The sequence below is a fragment of the Elephas maximus genome, chromosome 8 (assembly GCF_024166365.1).
Source record: "Elephas maximus indicus isolate mEleMax1 chromosome 8, mEleMax1 primary haplotype, whole genome shotgun sequence".
Taxonomy (NCBI): Eukaryota; Metazoa; Chordata; class Mammalia; order Proboscidea; family Elephantidae; genus Elephas; species Elephas maximus.
This window is the reverse complement of record NC_064826.1, coordinates 11,906,701-11,925,652: the sequence shown is the minus strand read 5'-3', so window position 1 is coordinate 11,925,652 and position 18,952 is coordinate 11,906,701. Positions and strand designations below refer to the sequence as shown.

Genomic DNA, 18,952 nt, shown 5'->3' with positions numbered 1-18,952 from the left:
ATCCCCTGAGCCAGCTTGGAAAAAGGAGAGCCCATCCAGCCTGGATGGGGATCCCACTGCAACCAGGCAGTGAGCAGAGCAACCAGTGTGAATGCCGGCCTGGGCACCAGGCGGGGGAGCACCCCTTTGACTCCCTGCCTCCCACTGTCTGGGGATTGGTCATCGCCCTGTAAGAAGCAATCACAAAAAAAAAAAAAAACCAAACCCAGTGCCATCAAGTCGATTCTGACTCACAGCGACCCTATTTGACAGGGTAGAACTGCCCCATAGAGTTTCCAAGGAGCGCCTGGCAGATTTGAACTGCTGGCCTTTAGGTTAGCAGCTGTAGCAGTTAACCACTACGCCACCAGGGTTTCCATAAGAAGCAATTAAGAGAGGGAATTTTAGTAGTGCAACCATCAAATAGGGAGTCCTGATGGCGCAGTGGTTAAGTGCTGGGCCGCTAACTGAAAGGCTGGCAGTTCGAATCCACCAGCCACTCCATGGGAGAAAGATGCAGCAACCTGCTTCCATCAAGGTGCCAGCCTTGGAAACCCTATGGGGCAGTTATACTCTGTCCTACAATTTTGCTATGAGTCGAAATTGAACTGAAGGCAGTGGGTTTGGGGAACCATCAAATATGGAGCCCTGGTGGCGCAGTGGTTAAGTGTTCGGCTGCTAACCAAAAGGCCAACAGTTCAAACCCATTCAGCTGCTCTGAGGAAGAAAAAAATCTGGTCATATGCTCCCATATATATTACAGCTTATGGTGAGGAGAAGAAAACCTGGTGGCGTAGTGGTTAAGTGCTACAGCTGCTAACCAAAGGGTCAGCAGTTCAAATCCACCAGGCGCTCCCTGGAAACTCCATGGGGCAGTTCTACTGTCCTATGGTGTCGCTATGAGTCGGAATCGACTCAACAGCACTGGGTTTTTTTTTTTTTTGGTATGATAAGGAGTGAACTTCTTGGCTCAAGTAGACACATAGGACTATGTGGGCGACTCCTGTCTGGTGGTGAGATGAGACGGAAGAAGGGGACAGGAGCTGGTTGAATGGACACAGGGAATACAGGGTGGAGAGGAGGAAATGTGCTGTCTCATTAAGGGGAGTGCACAGTGGGGTGTGTATGGCTTTTTGGATGAGGGACTGACTTGATGTGTAAACTTTCACCTGAATCACAAAAAAAAAAAAAAAAAAGATTACAGCCTAGGAAACCCTATGGAGCAGTTCAACTCTGTCCCATGGGGTCAGTATAAGCCCGAAATGACTCCACGGCAACAGGTTGTAACCATCAGATACTTTTACAGATAACTGCTTTTCCATGAATTTAGCATTTACAACAAGCAGAATTTCTGCGATATCTTTGCAAAGGCTTAGCAGTTCCTACTGCATACTTTTTTAAAAAGAGACAGTCATTGCAAAAATTGACAAAATCCCTACTTTACGGATCATTTAACGGAGATAGAAGACAGTACAGTGTATAAAGGTGGGATAAGTTATCACATACAAACTCCACCCGTAGGCCCCGTCCACCCAGCACCTGCTTCCCCTAGGCCTCTGGCTACTGTCAAGTTGACTCCCACTCATGGTGACCCCAAATGTGTCAGAGCAGAACTGTGCTCCACAGGGTTTTCAATGGCTGATGTTTTGGAAGTAGATTGCCAGGCCTTTCTTCCGAGGCACCTCTGAGTGGACTCGGACCTCCAACCTTTCAGTTAGCGTTAACTCTTTGCACCGCCCAGGGACTCCTAGCCTTCAGTCCCCAATTATCCAAGTCTTCAGCATCCTTCCTGAGATAATCTGCGCATATATAATATGAATAGATAAAACTTACATGCTGTTCTGCTCTTAAAACTGCAAAATTGCACAATAAGTTCCCAGAAATGTAATTTTCACAGAATCTTAAAGGAACGCAGCAATGTTAGAAATGCCTAACATCTAGGCAGGTTTGGGAAAAGGCGCAAGGTTTCTCATAACGGAAGCAAACCGTAAGAGACACACTCCGCATCTTTTCTGTACCTTTTTTCAGCCTGTATCTACTCTCGAAGCCACAGCTTTTATAAATTTACGACTCAGTGAATTAAAATATTTCATTCGCTGTATGGAAACTAAGAGTCCCTGGTCAGTGCAAATGGTTAATGGCCTTCACTGCTAACCAAAAGGTTGGAGGTTCAAGTCCACCGAGAGGCGCCTCAGAAGAAAGGCTTGGTAATCTACTTCTGGAAAACCAGCCATTGAAAACCCTGTGGAGCACAGTTCTACTCTGACACACACAGGGTCGCCATGAGTCAGGGTCAACTTGACAGCAACCAGTTTGGGTTTCTGGTTTGATGTAGACATTACTTCTAAGCTTCAAGAGAAAGTTCATGGTCTAGTAATCCAGGTACAAAGAGAAAGCTCACATTCGCCCTATCTATACACTTCATTAAGGAGCCCTGGTGGTATAATGGCTAAAGCACTCAGCTGCTAACCGAAAGTCTTGTGGTTCAAACCCACCCAGCAACTCCATGGGAGAAAAGACTTGGCAATCTCTGCTCATAAAGATTACATCTTTGGGAACCCTATTGGGCAGTTCTATTCTGTCATATAAGGTCACTATGAATCAGAATCAGCTTGATGGCAACTGTTTGGTATACCTAGAAACCCAATTTTAAGCGTCAAGAGAAAACCCATGCTTCTAGCAATCCAGGTTCTAACCAGCAAGCCTATACTTGCCCCATCTATGCACTTCATTATTTTGCAGGCCTTGAATCTGTCTGCTCTAGGCCCCGTCTCTCTGGACAAGAAGTCTCCACAACTCACCAAGTGAGAAACATGATGGCTCAGGGAAGGCAGCTGAAAGGATTATAATCCTGGCTTCGGGCAAGGGGAACTTTCTGTTTTTAAGAGCAGGTACGAGACAGGTTTGCTCACTGCACACTTGCAGTCACCAAAACCAAAAAAAAAATCAAACCCATTGCCGTCAAGTTCATTCCAACTCACAGCGAGCCCATAAGACCGAGTAGAACTGGCCCATAGGGTTTCTCACTTGTGGTAACTAAATCCCTATTTAGAGCAAGGAAAGACTTCACCTAGGATGTCGCGGTGGCTGGCCTGTGGCCTGAGTTAAACATGAGCTGCTCCGGGCTCACCAGTTTCTGACCCAATCACTCTCTCCCTTCTCCCGCCCAGCTCCTCACTCCAAATCAGGGTTCTCCATTCATACAGCATCCTGGGCAAGGCCTTGGGCTTTAGAGCAGACCGGCCTGGGCTTGAATCCTGGTTGTCGCTAATTAGCTCATTAAGGCTCAGCTTTCTTATCTGTCAAATGAGAATGATAAAATGTCCCCTCATCAGGTCATTAGGAGGGCCAAATGGTATCATTTTTGTAAAGCACCAAACACAATGCCTTTCAGCAGAACCAAACGCCATCTAATCTACGGGGCCCGGTGCAAAATGAAAACAGTTCAAAAGTTGTTAACAATTTCAAGATGGTGACCACATAGCATTAAACCAAGAGTGGGGCCCTTCTGAGCACAGGGCCCGTGGGACTGAGGCTGGCCCTCCTTTCAGACAATAAACACCCAGTAGATGGGAGCTACTATCATCCCTATTACTTTCCCAATTTATAACCCCGCCTCGCCCTCGATCCAGCTCTCCACTCCCCAGACAGTGCCCAATCGACTCAGGCTGCGAAGTTTCACTTCCATTCCAAAAACAGCATCTCAGAAGCAAGCTGCTTTTATAAGGGAAAGAACTGACCAGATTAGACCAGTTGGTTCCAACTCATGGCGATCCCACATATGTCAGAGAAGGACTCTGCTCCACAGGGTGTTCAATGGCTGCTTTTTCAGGAGTAGAACACGAGGCCTTTCTTCAGAGGGACCTCTGGGTAAACTCAAACCTCCAAACTTTTGGTTAGCAGCCAAGGGCGTTAACCATTTGCACCACAAGTGATGTTACCACAGACTCATGCCAGACACACTCCCACTTAGGGCCTCTGCTCTGGCTTTTCACCTGAGTTGACATCTTCACCTCTTTCAACCCTCCATTAAGATCCACTTTCTACAGGAGACTGATCCTGACCCGCTCAGTTCACCTCTGTGTTTGGCCCTCCCTCTGCCCTGCACTCTCCACTCCTCTTACCCTTCCCACTTTTTCTTTTTTTTGATAGCACTTTCACTGTTGAATGTACTACGTAATTCTTTAATGTGTTGTCTTAGTCATCTAGTGCTGCTCTAAGGGAGATACCACCAGTAGGTGGCTTTAATGAACAGAATTTTACTTCTCACAGCTTAGGAGGCTAAAATCGTAACCTGTAGCCGTCGAGTAGATTCCAACTCATAGCAACCTAGAAGTCCAAATTCAGGACGCCGGCTCTGGAGAAATGCTTTCTCTCTGCCACCTCTGGGGAAATGCTTTCTCTCTGCCACCTCTGGGGGAAGGTTCTTATTTCTTGAAAATCTTCATGTGGCCTGGCATCTATCCTCCCTCATCTCTGCTTTTTTTTGCAGCTCGCTTAATCTGCTGTTTTATATCTTAGAGGCGATTGACTTAAAACACACCCTACACTGGTCCTGCCTCATTAACATAACAAAGAAAACCCATTCTCAAATAGGATTATAACCGCAGGTCTAGGCATTTGGATTTATAACACATATGTTTTCGGGGACACAATTCAATCTATACCATAGGTCTATCATTTATTGTTTATCTTTCTTTACATACACACGCACACACTGGAACGTAAGCTTCTCAAGATCAGGAATCTGTCCGCTTTTGTTCACCGATGTATATAGTACTTGGCACAGAGGAGTTACCCAATAAACATTTACTGAAAGAACAAATAAATGCTCGAATGTACACATTACCAGATCATCCTTTTCGGCAGGGGGGATTCGGCCGAAAGTCAGGCCTCCGCATCACAGAGAAATAATAATCATCAGCTCCTCGATGGAAGCCCAACAGAGTCCACAGAACAGATGAGAAAGTTTTACTGATTTTCAAATCTCTGCCAAACTCTCTTTAGTTTGGAAGAAAGGTAATGCAAATGTCTGTGCTACCAAATCCCATGCCTTTTTCAACACCGATGGTGTACACGGTCTGTTGCAATGGCCTGGCGCAAAATGACAGCTGGCATCTTATGGGGGTGCGCTGTTTGGAGCAGAGACATGTCCCCAAGTGGAAGACATTAAGTCTTTTTTCTTTTTTTCTTAATAGAATTAGAAGAAAACTCATCTCACGTCACTGCTTCGTCAGAATGACACACAAAAGCTGAGCCCTTAATACCAAAACGGACATAAGGTCTGCAGCCTTGAACCTGGTCGTGCCAGTCCAAGCTGTTCTGTCCTGGAGCCTCAGTCCCAGGTAGCCACTCCAGGGCCTGCCTGTGATGGCACAAATGGGAGCCACAGCGCCAGGCAAGGGATGGGGCTTGGGGGCAGGATTCGTCTGCCAGCCTGAAAGCTGGACGCCGCCAGCAGCTGCTGCATGGGGCATTTCTGCAGCCCAAGAACAACGTTTGAGAACAAAAGAAAAGAGCTGCTCCTTCACAAATGGTTACCATGCAGCCCGTGTCAGGAGAAACATCTGGAGCACCGACTCCTCAGACGATATCTGAGGTCCAGGGTCCTCCGAGTCCTCCACTGACGACAGGATGCACATCTGGGCCCCCTCCCCCATCCAAGGGCAGCCACATGGGCTCCTCCCTGGGACCCTGCCGCACACCTGGCTCCTGCCCCTTCAAGAACTAAGACACCCTCTCAGCCCGGCACTCAGCACTCATCATTTTTCAAACAAGTCTGTTTGCAGTCACCACAAACGGCCGGGTGGGAATCAGCACGGAGGCCCTCCCTCCCTCATCCCTTTTCCCAAAATAACGTCAGCCAGAGGCAAAGGCAGAAGAGGTGGCGCCTGCCAGGCATTCTGCAAAAGTTTCAAATATCCTGGCACTGACCCCACCAACAGAGCTGCGAAGGGGAGGCAGACAAGCTCGCTTTTGCTAGTTAATGCTCTCCTTCTTACTACAAACTTCACACAGGAAGTCATACCACCAGTGCTGGCTGCTGGAAACAAAGCTTCGTGTTGCCTTTTTTTTTTTTTGGTAGTAGAGAAGAGACAAAGACTGAGAGCCATTTTAGTTAATTAAATGTACTTATTCATCTGTTCCTTTAATGTTGGCACGTTGTTCATGTGACAGCATAACCAACAAAAGATCTCTGCGGCAGACGTTTGAACAAGGACCGGGTGAGCTGTCCCGGTCTCCCATGCATTTCTGAAATACACAACTGCCTCACATTTTCCAGACTTCTCTCCTGGTCTCGCCTGTGCAGAGGGAGGAAGCTGATTTCTGGACTGAACAGTCTATAAAGCCAAAGAAAGCAGCCTTCCTCCTAATTCTGAGGCCTTTACAAAACATGCGCGCGCGCACACACACACACACACACACACAGAGGTGTATTTTTTAAAGCATAAATAAAAGAGAACAGAGGTAATGAATATGAATATGAGAAAGATGGAAAGAGCTACTTTCTTTTGTCCAGACTTTAAAACCTTTTCCTAGAAACAGAAAACTACAGGGAGGTACACTATTCTCAAAACACCAGCCTTTCTCTCTGAGTTGTTTATACATGTTTTTGCACGGGAACTACAGGCAAATACACAGTCTGCTGAAGGTGAAAAGGCTGATCTGTAAACCTGGACTCTTTAAGGGTAGGGCAGTGTGTACGAACAAGCAGTGCTTTCCAATCTCTGGGCCTTATATTCCCTCAGGCAAGAACTCTTTGTTCTTTAAATCCATATGCACTTCTGTCTTTATCAGCACATCTGTATTTTCATTGGCCTGCAGTAAAACATAAGGAACCCTGGTGACGCACTGATTAAAGTAGCGGTTATAGTTCTCAGCTGCTAACGGAAAGGTCAGCAGTTCAAATCCGTGGGAGAAAAGATGTGGCAGTTTACTTCCAAAAAGATTACGGCCTTGGAAACCCTATGGGGCAGATCTACTCTGTCTTACGGGATCGCTAGGAGTCGTAATCGACTAGACAGGCAAGGCGTAGTAAAATATAACTTTGTTATTGTTTAAACCCCCCACCCCCGCTTTCCGGAACTGTCAGCAATGAAATGATACTACAGATGTGGAAAAGTCCCGAAAAGAAAGTATAAATTTTTCGAGGCACGCATGGGGTCGTTGCTACTATGAAACGTTCCAAAGGGCCGGCAGCGCACCTGTACCTAGCCAGTCCCCGCACCTGGGCATGCCCCCAGGCCCCTCCATCCAGGTGCCCGTCCCCAGCTGTCCCGTGGACAAGCCCCCGGTGCTCACCGTGGGGTACAGGAGCGCGTCGCCGTCGCCGGGCTCCGACAGCTCACTCAGCTTGCGGTCCCACTGCAGGGTGCCCTGCTCCCCGCTCTCCAGCACCTCCATGCTGGCTGGGTGCGGGTGGGTGGGAGCGGTGGGGGTGTCCGCGCGCGTGGACGTGCGCGGGAGGCTCGTGCACGCGGAGGACCGTCTGCTCCTCGGCCCGTGGGACCCCAGGCCCGGCCGGGTCCTCGGAGACCAGAGGGTCCCGGAGAGTCGGGCTGCGGGGTCAAAGCAGGGCGTGCACCCAAACCCGGCGCAGCAGACCCGCTCTCATCCCGGGACACCCGCCCGCGACCCACCCACTCCCAACGCAAACTTTCAGACGCCCCGCAGCTCGTCCCCTCCGCTCCGGGACCCAGCCGCCCACCCCGTCTCCCTCCAGGCCAGCGACCATTCGGAGGTCCGCCTCACCTGCCTGGCCCAATCAGAAGTCTCGTTCTCCGTGCTGTCCCGCCCACAGGCGCAGGGGCCGCGGGAATTCTCCGCCCCGGCTGTGGAATGTGGGCGGGGCGCGCCTTTGACGTCACTAGCGAACTCCTCCTTCCGGAGCGCGGCCCCGGCGGGCCGTCTGGGGCAGCGACCAATGGTATGCTTGGGTCTCGGAGTGATGGACTGGCGGCACTGCCACTAACGGAAGGGGAGCCTGGAACGGGCAGCCAGTCATATAGCGACAAGACTACATTTAATAAAAGAGGGCGGGCGCGCTCGGTCGGGCTGAGGCGCCTCAAAAGTCGGGCTCTGAGGTGTAGGCGTTGCTGTAGGTAAGAGCTACACCGTCCAGGATATTTTCAAGGAGCTCGACGTTTGAGTCTTTCGGGACTTTTTAATCCGTATATACACACATACAATACAGAAGGTAATGTATGACATTCCCCGTTGCTCATGAGTTTCAATCTTTTGGAATTTTTTTTTGAGGAGTATACCACACCCACTGCCTTTGAGTGCATCCGGACTCATAGCGACCCTGCAGGACCGAGTGGAACTGTAATCTTTACGAAGCCTGTAATCTTTACGAAAGTAGACAGCCTCCTATTTCTTCCACAGAGTGGCTGGTGAGTTCCAATCACTGACCCTTCGGTTAGTAGCCGAGTGCTCTGACCACTGCACCACCAGAGCTGATTAATATAATGATGTAAGACGTCATATTCCCTGTTGCTCGTGAATTTAAATCTTTCTAGATTTTTTTTTTTTATGTTGCCAGACGAAGCCCCCAGGTTTTGCTCTGGCTTGGACTTCTTACAGCCAATAAACAAGAGGCGGAGGTGGGAGATCAGAAAGATGCCAATGTTTTGTTGTACAAGGAAAGGAGTATTCAGGGCTGTTGCCTCCAACACTCCTCGCAGGCGGCTTGTGGAGGTTGGCTTTTACAGAGAGCAGACAAGGAAATGTAAATTTCTTCCTGAATATTCAGGATTGAGCTTCATGCAGGCACACAGAACTTGGGACTGACTATGCGTTTTTCTTTAGACAGAGTTAATCCCCCAGGATGGAGGAAGAGGTTGATTTTCTTTCCTATCGATATGAAGTCTCCACCCAGAGGTGGGTTGAGGCAATCAATAGCCCATTTTGTGGGTATCTTGTCAAGGACAATTTCAGAAGAATGAGCAGCTTATTCTGCTTGCTGTAGGAGGATGAGCTAGAGCAGGTGTCTCTTAGATGGGTTGGGCTCTGAGGCTGCTTGCCTTTTTCCCTTCTTTTGTTTGGGCATTGGTCACTTACAACCAATGCCCATTCTAAACTACTGGGAAACTGCAAACCAAGTCTGGTGCGTCTTATAAGGGGATAGGGCTTTTCCAGGGAATTTTAAATTAGCAGAGGAGGTGGGGGAACAGATGGCAGATCCAACAATTGTTCAGATTATCTCCCCAGAAAACGGAGTTGGAAAGTAGGGTGAATCAGTTGTTTTACTTGGCTTGGGCTAGGAGAATCTCTTGCAGAAGGATAGCAACAATCATTACTATTTTTTATGGTGACTAGAGGGCTCTTTTTTTTTTTTTTTTTAGAGGGCTCTTAGTCTCTTATCAATCTGACTTGTTTAAACACAGCTCAGAGAAACAAAAAGGCAAACACTGTATATGACACAATGAACAAGATAAAAAGTTAGTTTGGGATTGGATCTATGCAGGAGGGTGTTTTGCAAACAAATACTTAGGTCTTTAATAGGTGTATAAATCCAGTTCTAACAGGTCTGACCAGTTTGTCCCTCAGAGTCTGGTGGAACAGTTTTCTTTACTCGAGTGTGGTGGATCTAAGCTTTGAGACTGCTGAGCTTGACAGAGGTAGGAGTTGTTAATAACACCTCAAAAGGACCAGTCCACTTTTGCTGGAGAGGCTCTCAGTTCCAGACTTTTAGGAAGACCTAATCACCAGACTCCTGCAGACTCTGTCAGTTTGTCGTACTGTGGGGCTTGTGTGTTGCTGTGATGCTGGAAGCTATGCCACCGGTATTCAGATACGAGCAGGGTCACCCATGGAGGACAGGTTTCAGCTGAGGTTCCAGACCAAGACAGACTAGGAAGAAGGACCCGGCAGTCTACTTCTGAAAAGCATTACCCAGTGAAAGCTTTATGAATAGCAGTGGAACATTGTCTGATATAGTGCTGGAAGATGAGCCCCCCAGGTTGGAAGGCACTCAAAAGATGACTGGGGAAGAGCTGCCTCCTCAAAGTAGAGTCGACCTTAATGGATGGAGTAAAGCTTTCGGGACCTTCATGTGCTGATGTGGCACGACTCAAAATGAGAAGAAACAGCTGCAAACATCCATTAATAATCGGAACCTGGAATGTACAAAGTATGAATCTAGGAAAATTGGAAATCGTCAAAAGTGAACTGGAACACATAAACATCGATATCCTACGCATTAGTGAGCTAAAATGGACTGGTATTGGCCATTTTGAATCGGACAATCATATGGTCTACTATGCCGGGAATGACAAGTTGAAAAGGAATGGTGTTGCATTCATCGTCAAAAAGAACGTTTGAAGATCTATCCTGAAGTACAATGCTGTCAGTGAAAGGATAATATCCATATGCCTACGAGAAAGACCAGTTAATACAACTATTATCCAAATTTACGCCCCAACCACTAGGGCCAAAGATGAAGAAATAGAAGATTTTTATCAGCTGCTGCAGTCTGAAATTGATCAAACATGCACTGAAGATGCATTGATGATTACTGGCGATTGGAATGCCAAAGTGGGAAACGAAGGATCAGTGGTTGGAAAATATGGCCTTGGTGATAGAAACAATGCCGGAGATCGAATGATAGAATTTTGCAAGACCAACGACTTCTCCATTGCAAATACCTTCTTTCACCAACATAAACGGCAACTATACACATGGACCTCGCCAGATGGAACACACAGAAATCAAATGGACTACATCTGTGGAAAGAGACGATGGAAAAGCTCAATATCATCAGTCAGAACAAGGCCAGGGGCCGACTGTGGAACAGACCATCAATTGCTCATATGCAAGTTGAAGCTGAAACTGAAGAAAATCAGAGCAAGTCCACAAGAGCCAAAATATGACCTTGAGTATATCCCACTTGAATTTAGAGACCATCTCAAGAATAGATTTGACGCATTGAACACTAGTGACCACAGACCAAACGAGTTGTGGAATGACATCAAGGACATCATCCATGAAGAAATCAAGAGGTCACTGAAAAGACAGGAAAGAAAAAAAACAGACCAAGATGGGTGTCAGAGGAGACTCTGAAATTTGCTCTTTAGCATCGAACAGCTAAAGCAGAAGGAAGAATTGATGAAGTAAAAGAACTGAACAGAAAATTTCAAAGGGCCTCTCCAGAACACAAAGTAAAGTAGTATTATGACATGTGCAAAGAGCTGGAGATGGAAAACCAAAAGGGAAGAACACGCTTGGCGTTTCTCAAGCTGAGAAAACTGAAGAAAAAATTCAAGCCTTGAGTTGTAATAGTAAAGGATTCCATGGGGAAAATATTAAATGATGCAGGGAGAATCAAAAGAAGATGGAGGGAATACACAGAGTCATTATACCAAAAAGAATTAGTCAACATTCAACCATTTCAGGAGGTGGCATATGATCAGGAACCAATGGTACTGAAGGAAGAAGTCCAAACTGCTCTGAAGGCATTGGCGAAAAACAAGGCTCCAGGAATTGATGGAATATCAATTCAGATGTTTCAACAAACAGATCCAGCGCTGGAGGTGCTCACTCGTCTATGCCAAGAAATACGGAAGACAGCTTCTTGGCCAACTGATTGGCAAAGATCCATATTTATGCCTATTTCCAAGAAAGGTGATCCAACCGAATGTGGAAATTATAGAACAATATGATTAATATCACACGCAAGCAAAATTCTGCTGAAGATCATTCAAAAACGGCTACAGCAGTATATTGACAGGGAACTGCCAGAAATTCAGGCTGGTTTCAGAAGAGGACGTGGAACCAGGGATATCATTGCTGATGTCAGATGGATCCTGGCTGAAACCAGAGAACACCAGAAGGATGTTTACCTGTGTTTTATTGACTATGCAAAGGCATTTGACTGTGTGGATCATAACAAACTATGGATAACATTGTGAAGAATGGGAATTCCAGAACACTTTATTGTGCTCATGAGGAACCTGTACGTAGATCAAGAGGCAGTTGTTCAGACAGAACAAGGGGATACTGATTGGTTTAAAGTCAGGAAAGGTGTGCTTCAGGGTTGTATTCTTTCACCATATCTATTTTATCTGTATGCTGAACAAATAATACAATAAGCTGGACCATATGAAGAAGAACGGGGCATCAAGATTGGAGGAAGACTCATTAACAACCTGCGTTATGCAGATGACAGAACCTTGCTTGCTGAAAGTGAAGAAGACTTGAAGCACTTACTGATGAAGATCAAAGACCACAGCCTTCAGTATGGATTACACCTCAACAGAAAGAAAACAAAAATGCTCACAACTGGACCAATGAGCAACATCATGATAAACAGAGAAAAGATTGAAGTTGTCAAGGATTTCATTTTACTTGGATCCACAATCAACAGCCATGGAAGCAGCAGTCAAGAAATCAAAAGATGCATTGCATTGGGCAAATCTGCTACAAAGAACCTCTTCGAAGTGTTGAAGAGCAAAGATGTCATCCTGAAGACTAAGGTGCGCCTGACCCAAGCCATGGTATTTTCAATCACATCATATGCTTGTGAAAGCTGGACAGTGAATAAGGAAGACCGAAGAAGAGTTGACGCCTTTGAATTGTGGTGTTGGCGAAGAACATTGAATATACCATGGACTACCAAAAGAACGAACAAATCTGTCTTAGAAGAAGTACAACCAGAATGCTCCTTAGAAACAAGGATGGTGAGACTGCGTCTTACATACTTTGGGCATGTTGTCAGGAGGGACCAGTCCCTGGAGAAGGACATCATGCTTGGCAGAGTACAGGGCCAGCGGAAAAGAGGAAGACCCTCAACAAGGTGGATTGACACAGTGGCTGCAACAATGAGCTCAAGCCTAACAACAATTCTAAGGATGGCTCAGGACCGGGCAGTGTTATCGTTCTGTTGTGCATAGGGTCGCTATGAGTCGGAACTGACTCGACGGCACCTAACAGCAACAATCACCAGACTGGAAGGGGTACAGGGGTACTTCTGATTCAGGTGGGATCTTCAGGTACACATACCTGTGGAGAGAAGATAGAGTCACCAAAGAGACTGCAAGTATTTAGCAACTTGAACATTTTCAACTTTGTGGGGGGAGGGAGGTGGGTCATTATTGAGGCAAGCTATGTTGCTCATATTGCGGTTCTGTAATAAAGGGCACCCATATAATAGCTCAAATGGGTTAAGTTTCAGTTTGCCTCTGGGGCAGACCGAACTCGCATGAAGTCCATCTATAGGCAGTGCTTTTGTCCTCATACCAGCTTGGTCTCTTGGCACAGCTTTGCTAGGTGTCTCTTTAGAGTCTGGTTAGCCTGTTGTACTTCACCGCTGAACTGGAGTCTCCAGGCTGTGTGCAAGTTCTAATTAATGTCCTGGGTGGTTGCAACTGATCACACTAAGAAGACTACAAAATGGGGTCTGTCGTCGCTGCCACTGGAGACAGGAAGCCCAAATCAAGGGGTGATTTCTTTCAGGAGGTGCTTCACAACCTCGGTGGCCTTTTCAGTCCGGCAAGGAAAAGCTTCAACCTAGTCAGTGAACGTGTCGATAAAAACCAGCAGATACTGGTAATTCTCAGGAGCTTGAGGTGTCTTGGTGAAATCCACCTTCCAGTCATCTCCAGGCATTGTCCCAGTTCGCCGGACCCCTGGAGGTGCTTCAGCAGTGTTCTTTGGTTTATTTATTTATTGCACAGGTGGGACAGCTCTTTACCACTGCCAAAATACTGGTGTGGACCTTTGGTCCAATTAAATGTCTCTTAACCCAATCATGTAGTCCATCTCATCCATAATGGGTGTGCTCTCTGTAGGATAGGGCACGTGAGTTTTGATGTAATGAAAATCTTTCCATGGCGGGTGTACAGCCGTCCATCTTTATGTAGAGTGGCCTTACAGGTCTTGGCAACATTTTTATCTTGCTGGGAATAGTCAAGTGGCAGTAACTCTAAATGGGGAATTAGTGGGGCCACCACAATAGGTTTCTGTTGGATTGAAGCTTTTTTCTTGCTGCTGCATCTGCTTTGTAATTACTCTTTGCCACTATGGTGTTGCTTTTCTGAAGCTCTTTGCCACTATGGTGTCCCTTTTCTGAAGCTCTTTGCAGTGTACTACTGCTAATTGGGTGGGCAGGAGAACAGCTTGTAAAAGTTGTAAGATCTTTTGAGAATTTTTAATGTCCTTATCTCCTGCTGTTAGGAGCCCTCTTTCCTTTCATATTGCCCCATGTGCATGCAATACCTCAAATATGTACTTGGAATTAGTATAAATAGTTGCTCGCTTACCTTTGGTAATTTTAAGGGTCTGCAACATGGCAATGAGCTTGGCCTTCTGGGTGGAGGTACCTGGGGGAAGCACATTAGCCTCTAGAACCTCTTCTAAAGCCACCACTGCATATGCAGCTTTCTTCTTCTTCATTCCATGTAACTCCTTCCATTGGTCAACAGTTCAAGGCCGCGACTGGCCATGAGTAGCTCATCCATGTATTAGAGGAGGACACCATCGGTTAGGGTCAGTTGTTTTGGTTCTTGGGCCAAAGCTGATCCAAAAAGAATTTTTAAAGTCCTGTGGGAGTACTTGCCAACACAACTGCTGTGTTTGTCCTGTTCCTGGGTCCTCCCACTTGAAGGCAAAGATTTTTTGACTTTTTCCACTGCTCAGATGCAAAAGAAGGCATCCTTCAGGTCTAGCACAGTGAACCTGGAAAAGGTGAGCCACAAGGTTGACAGCAAGATATACAGGTTGGAGGCTACAGGGTGGACTGTGATGGTTAGCTGGTTGACAGCTCAAAAATCTTGAATGAACCTGTATTTTCTATTTTTCTTCTTTACTGGCGGGATGGGGGTATTGAACTGTGACCAACACAGCTTAAGCAGTCCATGCTTCAGGTATCTGGTGATGATTTTGCCCGTTGCCTGTCAGGCTTCAGCTCTGATGGGAAACTGCTTAAGCGTTAGGGGAACTATAAAAAAAAAAAAAAAAATTTTTTTTTTACCAGGTAACAATTCGGTGACAACAGGAGGAACATTTTTTGCTCTTCTCGGTATTTTGTTGACCCACACCTATGACACTACTACATCTCTGATATTTGGATCAACTAACCCTTGGTAATGTTCTTCTTTCCCATAGTTAGTTGGCGGCCCATTAGTGAGGGCCGTTTGTAACTGCCGCTTGTTTTTAGTAAAGGGAGGAGTATGTTAAAGATTTTTCTTGTATAGAACAAGTTAGAGGTTGTAAGAAGGGAGGGTGCTCTTTTTTTTCCTGATACTCCCACAACAGACACAGTCAGCCTCATTGGGGTAACTTTCGAGGGGGGGTGCAGAGGTGAGTGGGTCACTCCACTATCTACCAGAAACTTTACAAGTTCTCTCTCCAGCTTCATTATCACCAGAGGCTAGGGTGGAGGACTGGCCTCCAGTTCTCTCTCAGTCTGACTTATCTTTCAGTGGCATGACCAGGCACTGGGTTGCCTTTTCCTCCTTTAGTTCTTTTGCTTGGTATTTTGCACACCTTCACTTTCAATGCCCCTTTTTTTTTATATTACACGAGCTACACTGATCTCTTTCCAAAGGGGTGTGGGGGCTTCTGGGCTCCTGTGGTCTTGGTCTTCCTCCTTTTCTTTGTTCTCTCTGGAGATGGCCTTCAGCCTGCAAGGTGGTAGCTAGAAAGGCTGCCTGCCGCTTTCCATCTGCAACTTTCTTTTTTTCTTTCATGTTCCTTATCTCAGTTGGAATAAACTTGGCAGGCCTGTTCCACTAGCCGAGAGATTTTTAACCCTATACCTCCTTCTTTCTGAAGCTTTCTTTTAATATCCGGGGTACTTTGCCGTATAAAAATTGTATTGACTATTTGGGCATTTTTAGGGCTCTTGGGACCACATCAGTGAACTCGTGAACCTGGGCTTAAGATACTATGTTACTCTCAAGAATCATTCTTGCCCAGGGTATTTTCGCTTTCTCTAACGGCTTAATCAGGAAGCGTAAAAGTCGTTCCATTCCATCTGGGGGAGTGGAGGGGCAGTGAGCCCACTGGTGGGACAGAAGGACCCAGGAGGGGTGGATACAAAGATTGAGGCGGCTTACTATCGGTGGGGGCTGTCACTGGCACAGCAGCTCCATTGGGTGGAGGCAGGGCGTAAGGAGGGGTTCACGCAGGTGCTGAAGTGGCTGGAGTTGGAAGACCCTCCTCAGGGTCAGGAAGGAGGACTGGCAGTTGTGATTTAACAGTCCCTTTCTGAACTAAGATTTTACTTCTTTTGTAAATTTTTTTTCTGATACAGAGTCATGAAAGCTTGCACATAACGCTTTTCATCTCTTTTACCCCCGAGAACACAGAAAAGATCAAATTGGAGGATAGTATAATTTAAAGGTCAATTTGCTGGCTACTTTTTCTCCTCTGCCAATTCATATGGAGGCCATGTAGTGCTCAAAAGAAAATCACCTTTTTCTTTCTCATAGGATCTGACCTGAAATATTCCCAGTTTTTAAAGATGCATCTTACTGGGCTGCATTCTAGGATCTCTTGAATGTTCTTCATTTTCTGAACACACACTTACACATACACACAAACTAATTCGGTGCACCAACAGGAACCTAGAGCCTTTTACGCCCTCAACGGTCAATACTCTTACTTCTTGGAACTCTCCTAAGGCCTTACCTAGGTGCTTACCAAATAACCTCAGATACCTAGAGCCTTTATGCCCTCAAAGGTCAATACTCCTGCTTCTTGGGACTCTTCTAAGGCCTTACCTAATAACCCCAGCTGCATTTCGTGTCTCCATGAAGATACCATTGGGTCTGAGTGTCAGCCTTTAGGGCCACCCTGAGGTCTCATGGAGAACTCTCCAGGTGGTGCCAGATGTCACGCGGGTTCCTTGGCACAGATTGTCTCAGGCACTGAGTGATGACTCCTGGCTGGCTCACCAGAAATATTGCCAGGTTAAAACCCCAGGTTTTGCTCAGTGTGACTGTTCTAGCCAATAAACAAGAGGCCGAGGTGGGAGATCAGAAGGATGCCTTTATTTCGTTGTACAAGGAACGGAGCAATCAGTGCTGCTGCGTCCAAGACTGCTCATAGGCAGCTTGGGGAGGTGGGCTTTTACAGAGAGCAGACAAGGAAATGCAAATTCTTCATAAATATCAGGATTGACCTTCACAAAGGCACTCACAGCTTGGGGATGATTATGCATTTTCCTTACACGAGGGTTGGATTCCCCAGGATAGAGGAAGGGATGAATTTTTCTTCATTAGGATGTTAAGTCTCCACCCAGAGGTAGGTTGAGGCAATCTATGGCCTGTTCTGTGGTTATCTTGTCAAGGACAATTTTGGAAGGATGTGTAGCTTATTCTGCTCAGTGTAGGAGGATAAGCCAGGGCAGGTATCTCTTAGAAGGGTTGGGCTCTGAGGCTGCCTGCCTCAAATACATATTATGTTATCGTTGTTAGGTGCCATCGAGTCAGTTCTGACTTATAGCCACTCTGTGCACAACAGAACAAAACACTGCCTGGTCCTGAGCCATCCCTACAATCGTTGTTATGCTTGAGCTCATTGTTGCAGCCACTGTGTCAATCCACCTCGTTGAGGGTCTTCCTCTTTTCCGCTGACTCTGTAGTTTGCCAAGCATGATGTCCTTCTCCAGGGACTGATCCCTCCTAACAACATGTCCAAAGTATGTAAGACGCAGTCTCGCCATCCTTGCTTCTAAGGAGTATTCTGATTGTACCTCTTCCCAGACAGATTTGTTCGTTCTTTTGGCAGTCCATGGTATATTCGATATTCTTCGCCAACACCACAATTCAAAGGCATCAATTCTTCTTCAGTCTTCCTTATTCATTGTCCAGCTTTCACATGCATATGATGCGATTGAAAATACCATGGCTTGGGTCAGGTGCACCTTTAGTCTTCAAGGTGACGTCTTTGCTTTTCAACACTTTAAAAAGGTCCTTTGCAGCTGATTTGCCTAAAGCAATGTGTCGTTTGATTTCTTGACTGCTGCTCCCATGGCTGTTGATTTCGTATCCAAGTAAAATGAAACCCTCGACAACTTCAGTCTTTTCTCCGTCTATCATGATGTTGCTCATTGGTCCAGTTGTGAGGATTTTTGTTTTCTTTCTGTTGAGGTGTAATCCATACTGAAGGTTGTGGTCATTGATCTTCATCAGTAAGTGCTTCAAGTCTTCCTCACTTTCAGCAAGCAAGGTTGTGTCATCTGCATAATGCAGGTTGTTAACGAGTCTTCCTCCAATCCTGATGCTCCATTCTTCTTCATATAGTCCAGCTTCTTGGATTATTTGCTCAGCATACGGATTGAATAGGTATGGTGAAAGCATACAACCCTGACGCACACCCTTCCTGATTTTAAACCACTCAGTATCCCCTTGTTCTGTCCGAGCAACTGTCTCTTGATCTATGTACAGGTTCCTCATGAGAACGATTAAGTGTTCTGGAATTCCCATTCTTCGCAGTGTTATCCATAATTTGTTATGATCCACACAGTCGAATGCCTTTGCATAGTCAATAAAACACAGGTAAACATCGTTCTGGCATACTCTGCTTTCAGCCATGATCCACGTGACATCAGCAATGATATCCCCAGTTCCATGCCTTCTTCTGAATCCAGCCTGAATTTCTGGCAGTTCCCTGTTGATACACAGCTGCTTTTGAATGATCTTTAGCAAATTTTGCTTGCATGTGATATTAATGATATTGTTCAGTAATTTCCACATTCGGTTGGATCACCTTTCTTGGGAACAGGCATAAATATGGGTCTTTTCCAGTCAGTTGGCCAGGAAGCTGTCTTCCATATTTCTTGACATAGACAAGTGAGCACTTCCAGTGCTGCATCCATTCATTGAAATATCTCAGTTGATATTCTGTCAATTCCTGGAGCCTTGTTTTTCACCAATGCCTTCAATGCAGCTCGGACTTCTTCCTGCAGTACCATCGATTCCTGTGAAATATATAATGTAATATAAACCAAACCCATTGCCATCAGTGGATT

At 46.1% G+C, this 18,952-nt stretch overlaps 2 protein-coding genes across 3 annotated transcripts in view; one reads left to right on the top strand and one right to left on the bottom strand.

Moving 5' to 3' along the window:
- The window catches only part of CREB3L2 (cAMP responsive element binding protein 3 like 2), a 126,372-nt gene extending 118,706 nt beyond the window's left edge, over positions 1-7,666 (bottom strand). Inside the window, exon 1 of the mRNA XM_049893912.1 lies at positions 7,282-7,666. Coding sequence (XP_049749869.1) covers positions 7,282-7,383 — 102 coding nt within the window. The 5' untranslated portion in view covers positions 7,384-7,666. The remainder of the gene's footprint in view (positions 1-7,281) is intronic.
- Positions 7,667-8,037: 371 nt separating this feature from the next.
- AKR1D1 (aldo-keto reductase family 1 member D1) overlaps positions 8,038-18,952 on the top strand; it is a 114,455-nt gene continuing 103,540 nt past the window's right edge. Inside the window, exon 1 of one of the 2 annotated variants that reach the window (XM_049893915.1) lies at positions 8,038-8,176. The gene's annotated coding sequence lies outside the window, so the exon portion shown is untranslated. Of the gene's footprint in view, positions 8,373-18,952 lie in introns of both variants that reach the window. The other variant, XM_049893914.1, reaches the window with a different exon arrangement.